This window comes from Megascapheus bottae, chromosome X (genome assembly GCF_031878675.1).
Source record: "Megascapheus bottae isolate mThoBot1 chromosome X, mThoBot2.hap1, whole genome shotgun sequence".
NCBI classification, from domain to species: domain Eukaryota; kingdom Metazoa; phylum Chordata; class Mammalia; order Rodentia; family Geomyidae; genus Megascapheus; species Megascapheus bottae.
Window position 1 is genome coordinate 17,434,214 of NC_143547.1, and position 19,491 is coordinate 17,453,704.

The 19,491-nt window shown below is 33.3% G+C and overlaps 1 protein-coding gene across 1 annotated transcript in view; it reads right to left on the minus strand.

Moving 5' to 3' along the window:
* The window catches only part of Dmd (dystrophin), a 1,999,854-nt gene that overhangs the window by 1,489,863 nt on the left and 490,500 nt on the right, over nucleotides 1–19,491 (minus strand). Inside the window, exons 10-11 of the mRNA XM_090326714.1 lie at nucleotides 7,304–7,492; nucleotides 5,125–5,306 (exon numbers count right to left, since the gene is read on the minus strand). Coding sequence (XP_090182840.1) covers nucleotides 5,125–5,306; nucleotides 7,304–7,492 — 371 coding nt within the window. The remainder of the gene's footprint in view (nucleotides 1–5,124; nucleotides 5,307–7,303; nucleotides 7,493–19,491) is intronic.

Sequence of the window (19,491 nt, forward strand, 5' to 3'; positions counted from 1 at the left end):
TCCCACCCGTCCAGAAATAAGGACATTCTAAGTCCACTAGCACAACGATGTTCACTGCAGCACTATTTACCATAGCAAAGATATGGAATCAAACCAGATGCCACTCAGTTGATGAGTGGTCCAGATTTTTGGTATTTTATTAATGATAACCATTGAATCATAATAATGTTAACATTTCAGACATGAATAAAATAGCACTAGCATCCTTGTTGAGCTTATGAGGATTTAAAACATGTGTTCCAATTTAATTAATATAAAAATAGGGTGAAAAGTAGGTAAGTAGAGATTCGCAAAGGAATATGTGTTTATATTATTTTATAACAATTTCAGCTAGACCAGTGCTTTTCCAAGTTAAATATACTTAGTAAACCCTTACCTCGAACCCTGTTAAATTGTAGATTCTGGTTCTTTTAAAGTCAACTGACAGACATTCTGCACTTATGTTTTGTCAGTTGTGGGGCTTGACTTTTGGGCCTGGGCACTGTCCCTGATCTCTCCAGCTCAAGGATAGTGCTCTAACACTTAGCCACAGTGCTACGTCTGTTTTTTTGGTGGTTCATTGGTGATAAGAATCTCTTAGACTTTGGGGCTGGCTTTAAACTGAGATCCTCAGATCTCAGCCTCCTGAGTAGCTAGGATAACAGTCTTGAGCCACTGGTGCCCAGTGTTAAATTCTGCATTTTTAACAAGTTAAGTGGTGATGCTGATGCTTCCACCTAAAAACTCTTTGATACTCAAGGACTTACCATTTCAACATTATTCAAGTAAAATATGTTAATGATTTATAACAGTACAACATAAAAGTACAAGTAGGGGTATGAGTTGATACATCTTTAAAATGTTCCCTGCACTCCTGTTGGGAATTTAAACTAGTACAACCCCTCCAGACAGTAGTCTGGAGTTTTCTCAAAAAATTAAACCAGACCTTTCTTATGACCCAGCCATTCCCCTCCTGGGCATCTACCCTAAAATTCATGAACCACTCTCATTGCCACACTATTTATAGCCAAGATAAAGAAATAACCAATATGTCCCACAATAGATGAGTGGATGTAAGAAATGTGGTGCCTGTTCACAATGGAAACTTATATAGCTATGAGAAAGAATAAAATAATGTCACTTGCAGAGAAATGGATGGAACTAGAATAAATCCTCTTAAGTGAGGTACACCAAGCTCAGAAAGACAAATGAGGAAATTAAATCTAAAACTGCATTGGGATATGGCAACTATACTGGATTCTAGATACTCACACACAGTGAAACTAAAAGAGGATACTCTTTAGAGAGGACACAAAAGCACCTTATCATATTTATATAAAATGATACTGAAATGAACTCCAAGATATGGAAATGAGACTTTCGTTCCCATTTTCTTTTTCTTTTTTTTTTTGTCAGTGGTGGATAATCTATCTTCTTTAAGTATGGGGTGTACAAAAGCACAACTTTGGAAGGGTTGGGGGGAGAGTACAGAACTTGATGGAGGAAAGGTGAAAACTGCAGCATTGTAGATAACTGGACACTGATGAAAGTGAACTATACAACTTGAGGGTGGAGAGAGGAGAAAGACACCAGGAGAGAGGGAGGGAACAGAAGACACTATACGAAAGGAAATGTACTCATTACCCAACTCATATAATTTTAATCCTCCTGTACATCATGTCAATAATAACATTGAAGTCAAACAACTTTAAAAAATGTTTCAGTCACAAATTCAATTTACATTGGAATAATCTAAAGAAAGAAATTCAGTTATTCACTCATCCATTCATATAGTCACATATGCAAAGTGATAGGCCCTTTAGTTGAGACAAAACAACCTATCCATTTGTTTAGAATCTCTTTTACTCTATCCATTCTCATATGTTATCATATTTCAAGATTGGAACAGACAAGATTTATGGGGAATAAAGATGAGGAAGTTGAATTACATGCATTTGTTTTCAATCTAGTCCAAGTGCAGTTGGCAGTTCACCCTGATTTTCCATGTTGTAGCTTTTGTTTTCACTCAGATACTATTCATATCTCTATTCCTGCTGATGTAAACTAGAACATAACTTCACTTGGCCTTTTTACTGATTTGCTTTCATTTTCTTCCTTACCATCACAAAGGATTTAGTTTCTCCCTGCATGTCCTAACCACACTTATCAGAGAAGTTGATGGAACTTGCTGTGCTTATCTTTATGAGTCCTTGTAGAAATGTCAGTAAATCTCTTTTGCTCTCTGCAGGTTGCATTTTTCAATCAAATTAATTAGTTTATTCATAGAAAAGAAAATCTTCTGTTGTCTCAGTGCCAGTTGTCTTCTTATACTTTCACAGTTGGAGATTTTAACTTTTGCTTTTTTCCCCTTACCTACCACTACCCCCTTGGTAATATATAGTATAAAACAAAACAAAGATCATTTAGCTTATTCTTAGGATTTCCAAACCAACAGTCTATCTACTGAAATTATCTTGATTAAATGCAGTTCTTTCATTTTAACTTCCACATACTGTTAGATATTTATTAATAATTTTATCAAGCATGGAGCTGGTGGCTCCTGCCTATAATCCTAGCTACTCAGGAGGCTGCCATCTGAGGATCACAGTACAAAGCCAGCTGGGACCTGGAAGTCTACAAGACTTTCATTTCCAATTAACCATTAGAAAATGGGAAGTGGTGCTGTGGCTCAAGATGGTAGAGCACCAGCCTTCACCAGAAGAGCCCTGGGACAGAGCACAGGCCCTGATTTCAAGCCCCATGATGGAGAAAAAAATAATAATAATTTGAGCAATGTCAGATTAGTGGAGGTAAATAAATGTAAGGCTACAGATAGACAATCAAACTGCATTTTGTGTGTGTGCTGAGATTAGAAATTGAATTCAGGGTCTCATACTCTTGCTCAGTTTCCTTGCTTATGGCCTGCATTCTACCACTTTATCCAGTTCTCCAGTCTATTTTGCTACTTAATTGGAGCTCAAACATTGAAGACTTTTCTACTGGGGATAGATTCAAACCATGATGCCCCAGGTCTTGGCTTTTGAGCAGTGGGGCTTACCATTCTGAACTACTAGTACTTGGCTTCTAAATGTGTCACTTTTAAAACAACAGAAATTCGGCTGGGAGTTTGGTCTAGTGATAGAGTGCTTGTCTAGCATGCATGAAGACCCGGTTTCGATTCCTTGGGACCACATACATAGAAAAAAGCCAGAAATTTTGCTGTGGCTTAAATGGTAGAGCTCTAGCCTTGAGAATGCTGAGCACTGAGGCCCTGAATTTAAGCCCTGGGACTGGTAAAAAGCAAATAAAAATAAAAATAAATGTCATAGTAACAGACAAAATAGGTAGAATTTTCATTCCATGTTGAAAGTGCATCTCTTACAACTCTTTTCAAGTTGAAATTAATTGATTATTATACCTAATGGCAATTCATTGGTCCTACTGAGTAAAAGGAAATTCAGAAGATTGAATAGTACAGTATATAAATGAGGACCGGAGTATGATTATGGGAGGAGTACTGTAAAAGGACAATTTTTTAAATTTTCCTATTTTTTATACTGCTGTAGTTAAGATGCACAATTCAGAGCAATTAGATGCTCTGACCTATGGACCCTGTACATCTGACCAGAACCATGATAATAAATGGATACAATAAATAAGTAGTCCTGTCCTATTTGGAAGAGAAGAGCAAAGTCAATAGTTATAACTAGTATAACACTCACTTTTTAGCATAGGTTGCAATTATCACAATGTCAGCAGCCGAAATGTGTTTATATAGAGACTTATTTTCTAGATACGGTTGTGAAAATTCTATCATATATATATATATACATATATATATAATATATATCTTATCCTTTAAAAACAAATTTGCTTAAAATGTGTTATCAACCTCTCTATTTTCACACTATAATTTAGTACTGGAATTGAAATACTTTCAGCATATCTAATGAGCTTTTTTGGTCCTATTTTATAACTTTTAGTCTTCATAAATAATAGCTAAGTAAACTTATGGTGCTTGGACCATTTCTTTAGTTTAATGTATTCAAAGACAGAGTTGACACTTCATTTCTTTTTATTTAAAATAAATCTACCTTATCTCAATATGCTCTACTCGAATACACACACCTAACAATATAAATCAAAGCCAACAAATCTAGAATAATGAAATTTGCTTGCTATTTTTTAAAGAAATATGCTATATTGAGAAATGCCTTTAAAGGTTAATATATGTATGCAAATACATATATATATATATATATACTCTTAAAATCACTCAAATCCAATTATATACTTGCATAAGAATCACCAAGCACAGCTGAGAAAATTTATTCAAGGGAATGCCCATTAATAGATCTATAAATCTTTAATATTTTTGAGGAATAAAAAGTCCTTGTCAACTATTGCTAAAATTGATTTTATGTATATAATTTCCTGTACATACTTTCATGCCATCTACATTCACATTTTAATTCTTAAAGAAAGACTAAAAATATTATGTATGGCAAACTTACAGCAATTTTAAAGCTTAATTCTGCAGATAAAAGTTTACTGACATAGAATTCCAGAATGACATTGCCCCATTTGTTAGGAAATGCGAAGACTTAGAAAAAATCATATTAAGTGAAGTAAGCAAGACTCAAAGGAACTTAGGCTCAATGGTTTCTCTCATTTGTCATAATCAGTGGAAACCTTGGGCTCTCCTAGCAGAGATTTGCAATAGAGCAAAACCTTGATACAAAAGGCCATATAGTATGACGCTAAATGAAAGGATCTCTAGGATATAGAAATATAAGCCATATAATGAATGATTGTTGTTCTTAGGGTACTATGTTATCTCTCATCTCTTTTGCTGTCCCTTGGTTATCTCATGTTGTTACAGTATATCACTTTCTTACCTGATATATCGGATATATTTGTATTTGGTTGCTTGCATTAGGAACAAACTAGGAATCCATATTAAACCATCAAATTATACCAAAATATCAGTAATATTCTAAAACTTTGTATCTTTTGATACTACACAGTTCACGCTGCCCTTAAACTCATAATCCTTCAGCCTCAGCCTTTCACGTAGCTGGTGTTAGAGGTGTATTCCACTTTACTGAGATAAATTTTCTATTTTCATTAATTCCAAACACTTACTTGCTTTGTTTCTCCATACTGGCTACCCTGAGGCATTCCCATCTGGAATTTAGGAGATTCATTTGCTCTTGTACTTCAGTTTCTTCATCTTCTGATAATTTTCCTGATCCAATTAGTTGACTACCCAGTTGTAGAACATTGCCAACCCGTCCTTGATGTGATGTCAAATCCATCATATATCCCTGACACAGAAAAAAATTCATAATTATAATCAATAGCTAAGGTAAATCACTGTGAATTACACTTTGATTTTTTGAAGTCTTAGAGCTGCAGTGCATTTTAATATACATTCCCTTTATTTTTTTATTTTCTAATTGTTATTATCTTTAAGTAGTTGTTATAAAGAGATGCCATATAGGAACAGGGATTTTGGCCTAGTGGTAGAGTGCTTGTCTAGCTTGCATGAAGTCCTGGGTTTGATTCCTCGCTACTACACACACAGAAAAAAATGGAAGTGGTGCTGTGGCTCAAGTAGTTGAATGTTAGCCTTGAGAAAGCCCAAGGACAGTGCTCAGGCCCAGAGTTCAAGCTCCAGGACTGGCAAAAAAAGAGATGCCATATAATAATGTGGTTTATGAATACAATTAATTTTAATCAGTGCTACCCCTTCAACATTCTTATCACCCTTCCCTTGCTTTTCTTAATTTTGTGGAATATACAATAAATTCTCAAGTACATTCTTCCCTTTATTCATTTACCCATCTCTCCTTCCCCCCACCTCTTAGTTGGACTCATTTCCTGATATACATTTTTTTTAGGATTTGAGATCTATTTTACTTCAGCCAATTCCTTTGTAACCACTCTCATACTGCTCAACATAGTTATTATAGATGTATAGGTACATTCTATTACCACAAATGAGGGAAATGATGTAACCTATGTTTGTCTGGGTCTGACTCACTTAATATTTTTCTATGCCCTTCCATTTCCTTATTAATGGCATAACATCATTCTTTCTAATAAATTAATAAAATTCTTTTGTATACATATACGATATTTTCTTCATCCATTCATTCAGTGAGGGGCATCTGGATTGATTTCATATTATATTACAGTAAATAGTACTGCAATTTACATGGTTGTGCTGTGGTTTAATTGTAACCCTATTTGTGTTCTAGTGAATAAATGCCCAGGAGTGGAATTGCTGGTTCATAGAGAAGTTCTAATTTTAGCCTTCTGCAAAACCTCCATACTGTTTTCTAGAATGGTTGAAGAACGTTAAATCCCCACCAATAGTGTAGTAGAGTTCCCTATCAGCCACGATCTCCCAAGCATTTGTTGTTTTTTGTTTGCTTGATTGTGGCTGGCCATTTTAAGTGGTATGATGTAGACTTTCAGTGTTGTTTTGGTTTGTATTTCCTTCATGGTTAGAGATGCAAATCATTTCTTCATGTGAGTATATCCATTTTTACTTCTTCTGAGAAGTCTCTCTGTAATCACTAGCCCGTTTATTAGTTATGCTGCTGTTTCAGTTAAGTTTTCTTTCAGGAAACTATGTAATTCTAAACAGGAATTAAATGAAGTTATTGTCTCAGGATATATTCTGGAAAAGCATACCCCAAGAGAAGGATTACAGTAGAAATGATTTTTGGGCTGGGAGCATGGGCTAGTGGTAGAGTGCTCACCTAGCATGCATGAAGCCCTGGATTTGTTTCCTAAGTACCATATACACTGAAAAAGCCAGAAGTGATGCTATGCTCAAGTAGTAGAGCTCTAGCCTTGAGAACCCCCAAGGTTCGTGACAGAGTTTTGCATTGAATTCAAGCTGCAGGACTGCCAAAAAAGTGATTTTTAAGAATAAATTCTTAGAAGATTTCAGAAGAAAGGGGAAATAAAAAATCAGGAAAGGGGACATGGAAAGGGTAGTACCTAAGCCAGGAAGTGATCTCAGAAAAAGTTGTTCATTGCAGGTCACAATGCCCATTAGAGTATGTTTTGGGCTTTTGTGTTCTTCTAGTAGTCACTGGCAATCCAGGTCTTAACACTTTGGAAGACTGCTCTCCAAATAAGAATTTGGAATATTGGCTACTAATACTCCAAGCACCCATTATTTGTTTCCATCTCAAAATAAAAAGTAAATGTTCACAATCTAGTCTCTTGAAGAGCCACTGAGAAAATAAGAAAATTTGACATTATAATTCATTAGCTTAATTTCAGAAACTTTATTATTGTTTTTTACCTCATGAGTATGAAATTGTTCTTTCACTTCTTCTACATCATTTGAAATTCCTCCTTGGGCTTGCAGTGTATCCTCTGCAGAAAGAAGCCATGATAGTACTTCTTCTAAAGCTGTTTGGTAGCTGTCCAGGTTTACCTCAGTCTCTGTTAATGAACTGCCAAATGACTTGTCTTTAGGAGCTTCCAAATGCTGAAAAATAAAATAAATTGGAAGTTATACAATTAGTGTCTTAGCAGACGGTTCCAGTACATTAAAAGATAAATTGAATGAAATATTTAAAATGCTAGAAATGTACACATGCATTATCAGAGACATGAACAGCTTACAAAAGATAGTAGGCCTGAATTTTAACGTATTCATGAAGACACAGCACATTCCCAAAAGACAGTTAAAAGCTAAAATCTATATCACATTAACATTTTATTAATGCTTTTCTAGATTGCCATCAGGTAAAACACTATATTGTCTCATTGGGTAGAATTTTATATGCTATGTAATCTTATTCAAAGGTTGTTTTCTTAGTTCATATTTACAATCCTTTACAAACATATTACTGGAATTAAAATTACATGTTCTTGCAATGGCTGTAAAACATATTTCTCCCAAGAAGGCATAAGCAATAAAATGTTTCCCAAACTTCATTGATCACCAAAAGTATCAGTGAATTATGTGAATATCCAGAAGACTTCTTAAGAGAAGTAAAATATGAACCCTTTCTCCTGATTTAATTAAGAGGTTAATAAGTGAGAATTCAAACAAAAGATTCAAGGCATCAATTCTAAAAAGAAACTGCACGTTACCTATGAAAACATTATTAAAAGATTATCACAAAACTAATGTCACGATCCTTAATGTACTATCTAGCTCAAAGATATATGAGAAGAAGTAAGGAATTTACTTGAAGAAACATTGTAAGAAATGATTCCTTTGTCGTGGCCAGAGTGCTTTGTATGCCCCATCCTGAAGACAAGCAATAGAACACTCATTATCAACCTCTAAACTTTGCATGTGTTGGAAGATTCACTTCCTTTACAACCAGTACTACCAAGTGACAGGAGAAATTCTTGAGGATAATCTACATGCTGGTTTAGTGTTAGGTCAATTTTCAATGAAGAACAATGAATAATTAAGAAGGTCCATATCCTATTTCCTTTGCATCAGGGGAACTGTTGGTAAGCTTCTATATTTCAGAATTCCCAAAGACCATATTCAAGGGCGATTTCATATTGAAGTTAGGGATACAGGCAAACTAGCCACAGAGTTAAGCAAAGCAAAATTATTGCAGTAATATTGGATCCTTTTATGTATCCAAACTATTAAATGCAAGCAATGGATCCTAACAGACAGTTTTATGCAAAGGAAACAAAGGGCAGAAGGAATACATGAAAAGTTGAAATTTCATGATCTTGCTAATAAAAAACCAACCGTTTCTTGATCCTGGCCATTCTAACTGGAGTGAGGTGGAATCATAGAGTTGTTTTGATTTGCATTTCTTTTATGAGCAGAGATGTCGAGCATTTCTTCATGTGTAATAACAACAGATGCTGGAGGGGATGAGGCCAGGAGGGATCACTACTACACTGTTGGTGGGAGTGCAAATTCGTTCAACCACTATGGAAAGCAGTATGGCAGTTCCTCAAAAGACTAAACATAGAGCTCACTGATGACTCAGCAATTGGCACTATTTACCATAGCAAAGATATGGAACTAACCCATATGTCCCTCAGTTGATGAGTGGATCAACAAGACGTGGTATTTATACACAATGGAATTCTATGCTGCTGTCAGAAAGAATGACATCGTCCCATTTGTAAGGAAATGGAAAGACTTAGAAAAAAATCATATTAAGTGAAGTAAGCCACGCTCAAAGGAACATAGGCCCAATAGTCTCCCTCATTTGTCATAATCAGTAGAAACCTTGGACATTAGGCCAAATACTATGACTCTAAATGTACGGACCTCCAGGATAAGGAAACAAAAACCATATAATGAGTGACTGTTGTCCTTAATATACTATGTTATTGCTCATCTCTTTTGCCATCCCTTGGTTATCTCATATTGTTTCAATATTTCACCTTGTTATCTGATATATTTTATATGTGCTTAATTGGTTATTTGAAATTGGATAGGGAAGGGGGGAAATCAAAATAAGTGGGGCGAATGTGGGAGGGAAACAGGGACCATGTTGTGAGAGAGGGTAAAAATGTGAAGTTATGCACCTTCTATCTGGTGAATATAATGTAACCCTTCTATTAATCACAATAAAAATTATAAAAAAGAAAGGTGTTGTTGAAGGACCTCAATTAGATGGCATTTAAATAATATTTTGAGAGTTCTAAGGTAAGATAATAAAATTCTATTTCAGAGGGAAAAAAAGAAAACCAACCGTTTGATAGCTCTCCATTTCTAGTCTAACAAAGTACTGTGCTTTAACTCACTGAGCTAATAGCATTAACCTAATTTTGCTCATTTGATAATTGTTCTGATCTTAAGGTACTAGTATTATAAATTTTCTATTACATTCTTTTCTATGTCAAACAAAAGAATTTTAGTGTGATCTTTTCATCAAATGTTAAGCTCCTCTGCTGTTTGTAGAGATGCCTTAATAAGTGAAAATCTGCTTCTTCAAGTATGTCAAATAGGACCTAAGCCTCTGAGAGAGCTATTCACATGAAAATCTCAAAGTCCAGACAATATCTAAAGTTCGTTGGGATTTGGTCAACTTCCATTGTATATCATTTTGTTTTCTGTATTTCAACATACCTATTAATAAAAAGTATCAGTGTAAATATTAAGTTTTACATAGGTAACAAACCAAATTTGTATTCTGTAACATGTTCACACAGTTGGGGCCCTAGGCTTGGAATGAACCTATATTTCTTTACCCACTGTTGTCATTTTGAAACTCTTAGTAATTTTGTCTTTATATTTGTATCTCATAAGTGAAGTTCAAAGGAAAACCAAGTATTAATATGAGCAAAGAAATAGGTACACTATGTGAGTCTCTATCTTGTGTTGTCAACTAAAAGGAATACAGAATCATATATTCTGAATCAGATAGATAGATAGATAGATAGATAGATAGATAGATAGATAGATAGATAGATATAGATATGAATTTACGAAGATTTTATCTGTCAATAAGTAAATGAAAACAGCAAGAGTCCCAGATAATTATGCTTTTCATTATAAATATAGAAAAGAGCTATTCTAGTGAATTTTGATGACCAAGAAGCCCTAATATAGCCTTTTTTACTTATTTCATGGTCCTGACTTAGAAATTATTTATGCCAAAATTATGATGCAGAAAGAAAAGTTAGAGAATCCCATAGTTCTTGTTTTTCAGTTTTACCTTATTCAGTAAGCTGAAAGTGAATTGAATTGGTAGAAAATAAACTTATCAAGTGAAATCAATTAAAACAGATATGGTGCATATTTCCACATAATGGTAAGAACAAAAAATATATGTGACTTGACTTCCCTCATTTGTGGTAGATAGCATGTACCTATATATCTGTAAGTAAACATGTTGAGTGGTATACAATATGTTACAAGTGTACTAGCTGAAGTATAACAGACTGTACAAAGAGTTCAAATAGTATAATCTTTCACAAAGCCCAACAAAATCAGCACCACGAAATGGGTACATACAAAATGGGGGTGAGAACAAGTGGAGAAAGATAGACAAATGAAGGGGGTAAGGGAGAAAAGTGTAATCAAGAATTCATTGTATATACCACAAAATTAAGAAATGGGGAAGCAGGGGGGGGCGTTCAAGTGGGGTAAGAATATTGAATGCTCAAAACAATGATCAAGACACATTGTATTTATAAACTGTTTTGTTAATTGGCACCTCCTTTATATAACTATTAATGATGATTTAAAAACACTAAAAAATAGAAAGATATACAAAGCTAATAGCAAGGGCATGCAGATTTTATAATATGGTGGGTTATTTTAAAATAGGATAAACACTCATATTTCCATTCACAACATTTTGCACAATATAAAAATGAATTTATTTGTATTTGGATATTTGAAATTTGATAGGGAAGGGGGGAAAACCAAGATGGGTGGAGGGTGTGGGGGGGGAGGGAAATGGGTACCAAGACATGTGAAAGGGTATCAATGTATGTGAATTAATGCACCTTCTATCTGGCAAATATCATGTAACCCTTTTACGAATTACAATAAAAAAAAAGAAAAATAAAATTTGTGATACTTCCTTGTTTCCAATTTTACTTATTCAGTATAATGCTAAAAGAAAATCAGATTGTGGCAAGTTACAAAAGAGACCATGAAAAAATTATTTTATATTAGCAATTTTTGACATATTATTTTACTCTATGAACAAGAGATACTTTGTTTCATTTTAAACTTGGATCCACAACTTATATAGCCAGCCCTGCATATGTAAAAAATATAGTCTGAACTTTGTGCTCTCTGTAGTTTATACATGAGAAAAGAAGGGAGATTTATTATATGCAGTAAAATGTGCCCAGGAGTTTTAGAGCAAAGAGTTGGTGTTCAAATCTTGACTCTGACCTGAAGTTCAGTGATCATGGAGAAGTTATTTAGCATTAGTAAAATTCTTGGTTCACACATATATAAAATGATAACAATACTACTTCCAAAAGAAGATTATGCTAAGACATCCCAAACTCACTAAGAAATAACATCATATATTTAGTCGTCTCTTTCTGAAATCTAAACCTCAATCTAGAACTTATTTATGAGTTTTGACAAAATTTTGAAAAATATAATGCTCATGTGATCTTCTTCAACTGATATTCAAAACAATATTTGAGTGACTATATATATATTCTATCATTAGAATATATATTCTACCTAAATATATTCTACATTAGACCAATTAAATTAAAATATTAAATACTTGTTGATATATTTACAACTATATTGGTTTCATTTTTAGCAAGTAATATAAAAGCCATATCATACAAATAAGCATTGAAAGGACATTATAAAGCTCTTAAATATTATATTTAAATGCATGTTTATGAAGATGTTCAGATAAGGTAAATCATTTCAGAGAAATCTCCTTAAAGCAGAATTCAAATACGGATAAACTGCATAAAAATTTATACACCACACTGTTGTTATTTATATCCATAAATTAAACCAGATATACCTATATTCAGTTACAAATATATTTGAATACATAATAAGGTATAAAAGTGCCATCTATGTGCTGAATAATCCTTTGGACAGAAGACCACTGGTTTTCATTTCAATGGGCTGTTATCAGGCAGATTTTTGAAAGATTTTATTAACATTGATTTTTACATCAAATTTCAAATGTCATTTTTAACAAACAAGTATTTTCAAGAAGGTAATTTCTATGCAATCACAGGCACATAGAATTTAGAACATAATTAAAATTAAGCTGAGGTTTTGTATGTCATAAACACATAAGAAAAATATCAGTCATCACTCATAGTATTTTTTCTTTTCTTTAAATTTTATTTTCAGTTTAACATACTGTATATATGTGCATCCAAATGCTTATGTATGCATATTAATTTTTTGTCAATTCAATTTTTTGTGCAGTTCATGAAATGCGATTGGAAATGGCTTCAAATGAAATAACACTCATAAAATCATACATTTTCTTAAATTTCACCATTGCGTGTTTTTAATGAAACCATTAGAATTAAAATGGTCCTTTTAAATAAAAGTGTATCTTACAGAGGATTTGGAAATAAAAGTATTTAGAGAAGGCTACACTTCCCATTTCAGCATCCTCAAATACATTCTTTTATCATCACAGAATTTCATATCTAAACTTTGACTAGTTCCTATATGTCATAGCATCAAAAATTTTCTAGGAATCCTGAGCTTTGATTTTTACAGGAGATCTCCACAGGAAAAGATTGACATGAATCTTTTTCTAAATAGACATACATATATCAAAAACTGGAACTCTTTCTTATGCTACAACTCTATTTGAATTTCTATCTTTATTAGCATGTTATGTTTCCCTACATTACAATTGGCAAATACTAATGAGAAATGAATAGATCAAGTCATTCTCATTGTTTTAAAAAATAAATGAAACTAAAATTAATTCAATATTATCCATATACACATTTTGAAGTTTTAATTACTGCTTTTTTCTGTGATAAAGGAGGAGGTATTGTCACTTGTGTTCATTGAAGATATAAATCACAAATAAAGGAGGAGAAGGAAAAGTCAAAACTATTAGAGGAATCTAATGACTACCCATTTTAGGAATTCACATTTTTCAAAATAACCTAAGGAAACTCATATTTACTGACAATTTCAACCCAAAAAATTTTCCAGTATTATTTTCATTGCATCCCAGTAAAATATAAAGCTTTATCCTAGACTCCTCACATAAACATTTTTAAACCCAGTTTATTATGAGTCTTATTTTAAGTAAGTTATTCAAAATCTATCTGCATTTCTTCATCTGTAAAATGAGGAGTATAAAGAGATATGACATTTGGATTGTTACAGAGTATGTGAGATAATCAATGTAAAATGGCAAGCAGGTTCACAATTCTAAGAACTGCTTTGCAATGCCTGGATTTGGGGGTCCAATGTTCATTGAAAGGGTAAATGATTTTTTGGATGAGCCATGTGTTTCAAAGAGCATGATTTTGGCAATTCCAACAGAAGTCATCAATTGGCTACATATACATAGTGAAACAAACCAGTAACCCAGAAACTCCCCAAAATAATAACTTTAAAGATAGCTTAATATTTCCAGAACGCATAATCATTCATGGAATAATTTTATAGCACTGATGAAATTCATCTATTTGGGCAAGTTTTCCAAATTCAGCCTTAAATGAGAAATGAGATTTAACCTGGGTAAAGAGTTTTCTTGTTTTTAAATGTATAAATGTCTGAAAGATATTTGCATTTTTCATTCTTACTTCATTTAAACATGTCATACTTCTTTTTATAGAGTCTAATTCAATGCATGAATGATAAACATTTGGTGTATTCCATAATCTTTTTATCCCTCACTGAAAGACTATTTCTGAGCTAAAGGATTACAGAGGGATAACCAAGTGGTTCTTTTACTAAATAACAAATTCAGTACAGGGGAACTAGGATTATTGTCTGGAATATTTCTGACACAGTTCAACTGTGTCTCCTCAGAAATGGAACATGTAAATGGGGCATTATTACAAGTATGAAAAATGATTACAGAAGTGATTTATGAGAAATTAATCCATCATGCATCACTGTACATGCCATTCAATCTAATGATGTCATTAAAAAGGTAATTTTTAATATTGCTTGTGCTTGAAATTCAGTTTGAAGTTAAGCCCTAGTGAGGATTTAGGAAAAGGAAAAAAAAAAACAATACATCCTGCCATTACAGCACTATTAAAACAGCAATCATAACAACAAGGACTAGATATCACAACATATCACACACAATATCACACACAATATCACAACAGCTGTCGTTATTTATTGGGCTTCTAACATCTGTGAATCTGATAACCATTTAATGTGAGTTGTACCATTGTTTTTGTTGCTTTTCTTCAAATTGCAACACACTAAGAGAGAAAAGAGGAGAATGAGGAAGTGAAAATGGAAAATGTAAGTAACTTGCCAAAGGTCACAAAATTGATTGTTCTAGAACTTAAATCAAAGTGTTTATCTCACAAAACACATTTCATCCTAATTTGACAAATCTATTTTATTGCACAAAATGAATTAAAAATAATGAATTAACAGTTTACAATAAATTCATGTTTTAAAGCACCATAAACCCTTAACAAAATTTACTAGGTGGTAATGAAGTATTCCTAGTTTAGAAATATAATTAAGCCCATTCTAAAAACCGAAAATCAAATAATAGCATGACCTCAAAATGTTATAGTCCCATTTGCTGATTAACATAAATGCCAAACTTCTCAGTATTCACAAACTGAATTCAACAATTCATTAAAAAAATTATATCCTTAGTGATGGTGGCTCACTCCTGAATTCCTAGTTATTCAAGAGGCTGAGATCTGAGGATTGCAATTCAAAGCCAGTTAAGACGAGAAAAATCCTAGACTCTTATCTTCAGTGAACCATCAGAAAACTGGAATGGAGCTGATTGAAGTGATAGAGCTCTAACCGTGAGCCCCAGACCCTGAGTTCAAGCTCCAAGACAAAAAGATTACACTTGTGATCAAGTTGATTTTATTCTAGGGATGCTAGGATGGTTTAACACATATAAATCCTATAGGCATAAAAGAATAAAATTAATATTGTGACAGTGGCTTCAGTACCAAGAAAAATCATTACATGCAATTGCCACAAAAATTCACAATTCAATGTTACTTTTCACTGAAATAGAAAAATCAATTCTAAAATTAATTTGGAAGCACAAACATGAAGTCAAAGCAATCCTGAGTAAAAAGAGCAAATGTTCAAGTTATACTACAGAGCTATAATAACAAAAACAGCTCAGTAATTTCTTTGCACATATTAGTTCAGATTGTCTCCATAATCACTCTAGAAATGGCTGTTTCTGTGATAAGGAAATGATGTCATATCTATAACGCATTCACAGTGGGAGAAATGGGCCCTCAATAAACTTACATTACTTTTTTTAATGAAGGGATGGGAGTTTTATAAGCTTTATACACTACAGAGAAGAAAAATGGACACAGTAACTACATACACTTTTTGGTGTACTTCAGTCATTTATAATGTTAATATTTGAATGTTCATTTATTCTAACAGTAATTTTAAATTAAAATAATTATAAAGTATTTAGGAAGTCAACATATCTTTAAAAATGTGTTTTCTTCTGTCCTAAAGCCTAATGTAAAACTAAGGTCTTATTCAATCATTAATTTATAAACTCAATTATACTTTTTAAATGAAAAGAATTCAGTATTAAATTGCTTTTGGCAAATGATATTTGCTTATCAAAATAAATGGAATATGTATAACTCATGTAAACCAATTGTTATCTACTTAAGTAATATCCCTCCAAATTAACTTTTTCTTTAAAGTTTGCCACAACCTAAACATAGCATTCAATAGTGTATTATGAAGGAAATAGAGTATTATACATTTCATGTGACCACTTAAAAAATCTTACTTTATTTAAAAAATCATATTTTAGGGCTGGGAGTTTGGCCTAGTGGTTAAAGTGCTTGCCTAGCATGCATGAAGACCCGGGTTCGATTCCTTGGTACCACATACATAGAAAAAAGCCGGAAGTGGTGCTGAGGCTCAAGTGGTAGAGCTCTAGCCTTGAGAAAAATCCAAGGACAGTGCTCAGGCCCTGAGCTCAAGCCCAGGACTGGCAAAAAAAAATCATATTTTATAATGTATTGTTATGCTTTATTTATTCTACATTTCTGCATTTAAATAAATCAGAAGGAAAAGAATGGCATCCAAATGATATACAAATTTGTCTATTTTTCTATTATTTCTAGAATCTACACTTCATATTCCAGTGATAAACCATATTATTTCCCTATATAAGTCAAATGTCCATAGATCTTTACTACATAGGCCAGACTAAAGCTTTAGCTTTGCTAACTACTATAGGTAAGTTTTATTTATTTAATCCTGTCACTGTACATTATAACACAAATGCAACAACAGATAGTACATAAATGAATAAACATGGATGCTTTTCATTACAGCTTTATATATAAAATACAGGTTCCATGTTTTTGACCCTCATGTTAGTGTTTACATTCTGCTGAACATTTATTTTTAATATATTTTATTGTAATTAATTGAATTGTTACATGATATTTGCCAGATAGAAAGTTCATTAATTTACATACACATTTATTTTTTTTATTGTCAGAGTAATGTAGAGAGGGGCTATAGTTATATTCACAAGTTAGTAGATGCATTATTTCTGTTGAAAATCTAATTAATTTCTTCTCACATTTAATCTAATTCTACACAGAGTCAAGAACATTCCATTACTGATTGTCATATTTCCCTCTAACTTCTCCTTCTGCAATTTATCCTAGTGGATCATATTCCCATTGTACCACATCTCCAAATTAGCCTTTTCTAAAACCTCCCCTGCCCCACTTCCACCTCTGGAAACAATGATGTTTAAAAGGCATCAGATTATATATATCAGCATTATAATAAAAATATAAAAGCCCAACTAAATAAAAACATTTCTATCAGAACAGAATTTTTTTTTAAATCATGAAATGTGCAACAACATTATTAGGGTTTTGTTGACAGATGATTATACTAGGAATAGATGTCAAAATTTAAAATATGTTAGTTGGCATTGTTCCTAATTCTAGTTTAGAAAATAGGAAATAGAGGGCCAGAAGTCTGGCCTAGTGGTAGAGTGCTTCCTTAGCATGCACGAAGGCCTGGATTTGATTCCTGGGTACTACATGCATAGAAAAGCAGAAAGTGGTGCTACAGCTCAAGTGTCAGAGTGCTAGCCTTGAGTAAAGAGCACAAGGACAGTGCTCAAGCAGTGACTTCAAGCCCTAGGATTGGACAAAAATAGAAAACTAGAAAGAAAATAGAAAATAGAGAATAGAAACATAAAATACTTTATTCTTATAAAGAAATATGCAAAACTATGTTTAAAAGTAAAGTTTCCCCATATTTTCATAACATATGTTAGTGCAGTCAGTTCTATACACCTTATTTTTATAATGTTTGAAATTTTATTGTAAATTAATAACTTTTATTTCAAAAATTTATTTCTATAGTCGTATGCTGGTAGCTCAGGCGTTATATCTAACTACTCGAGTTTTTTTTTTTTTTTTTGCCAGTCCTGGGCTTGAGCTCAGGGCCCGAGCACTGTCCTTGGACTTTCTCAAGGCTAGAGCTCTACCACTTGAGTCTCAGCACCACTTCTGGCTTTTTTCTATATGTGGTACCGAGGAATCGAACCCGGGTTTTCATGCATGCCAGGCAAGCACTTTAACCACTAGGCCAAACTCCAGGCCCATTACTACTCGAGTTTTTAAATGGAGAATCCCAGCTTAAAACTAGTTGGAATAGAAAAGTTCATCACATTCTTATCTCCAATTACCTAGGAATAAGCTGGAAGTGGATATGTGGCTTAAGTGGTAGACTGACAGACTTGAGTAAAAACAAAAACAAACAAAACGGAGAACAACAACAAGTATATGAAATCTTGAGTGAGTACCAGCACACAAAAAATATCATTGTATAGTGGCTTTATTTTACAGTATGCATAGAAAACACTAAATTGTTGTCACATTCATAAATTAAAACTATTTCTTAAAATTTGGATACTAAAGAATTACAGCATTCGATGCTTTAACCTATAAGTATCTTCAATGCAAATTAGAGAGAAGAGGAAGGGAAGACATTCATTTGGTCTGGTTTGTGGAAACAATAAATCAGGAAAAGGAAATTCATTTATAGGGGAAGAGTAATTGTTACAAGTATTCTTAGAATCTTGTGATTTATAAATTTTGAGACAGCACAATTTGACCTATAAAGCTTTTCAGATAATCCAGTTGGTCCTAGGCCTGAAGGTACACACGTGACATTTGTTTGAAAGGACTGTGATTGTCTTGTAATTTTTTTTCATTTCATTAACATGGGCTGTTCCATTACAGTTGGCCAAAATTGCTTATTTCTTCCACTATCTTATAAAAATCATAAACTGCCAATTATCATGGGAGCAGTTTATCAGAGTATGGATTATCTGGAGGTCTTATTTCTCTTCTACTGGCCTTTTCACAGCTAATTAGCACATCAATAAGAGAGTTAAGGCTAAGGAAAGAAAGGCTCCAGGAAATTCTAAACAAATAAATTTGCTCCTTGTCAGCAGCCTTTCTAACAAAGCATTGGAAATTGCTAAAAAAAAAAAAAAACATAACCAAAATGGGATGTTCAAAGATATTTAATGCATATGATGACAATTTGCTTTAACTGATTTATTTTCTCTACTTTGTTTTGTAAAGTACTTGTTGGGAGCCAGAGTGGAATCAAACTGTACCTTGACTTGCATCAGACGATGGCTTTATTGTCTTATTGTTTTCTGGCCCTATTCTATGTAAATGACCTGAGAATTACCATATGAATGTAACACCTGGAGGTTCCCTGGTCTGGAGGAGGGAAGAAGCGGGAGTGGAAAATAAACGCGGCAGTCACGGCAGTCTTTACCGGGACTGCGGACATCCCGGACCCGGTGTGTCTGTCTCTCTTCTATT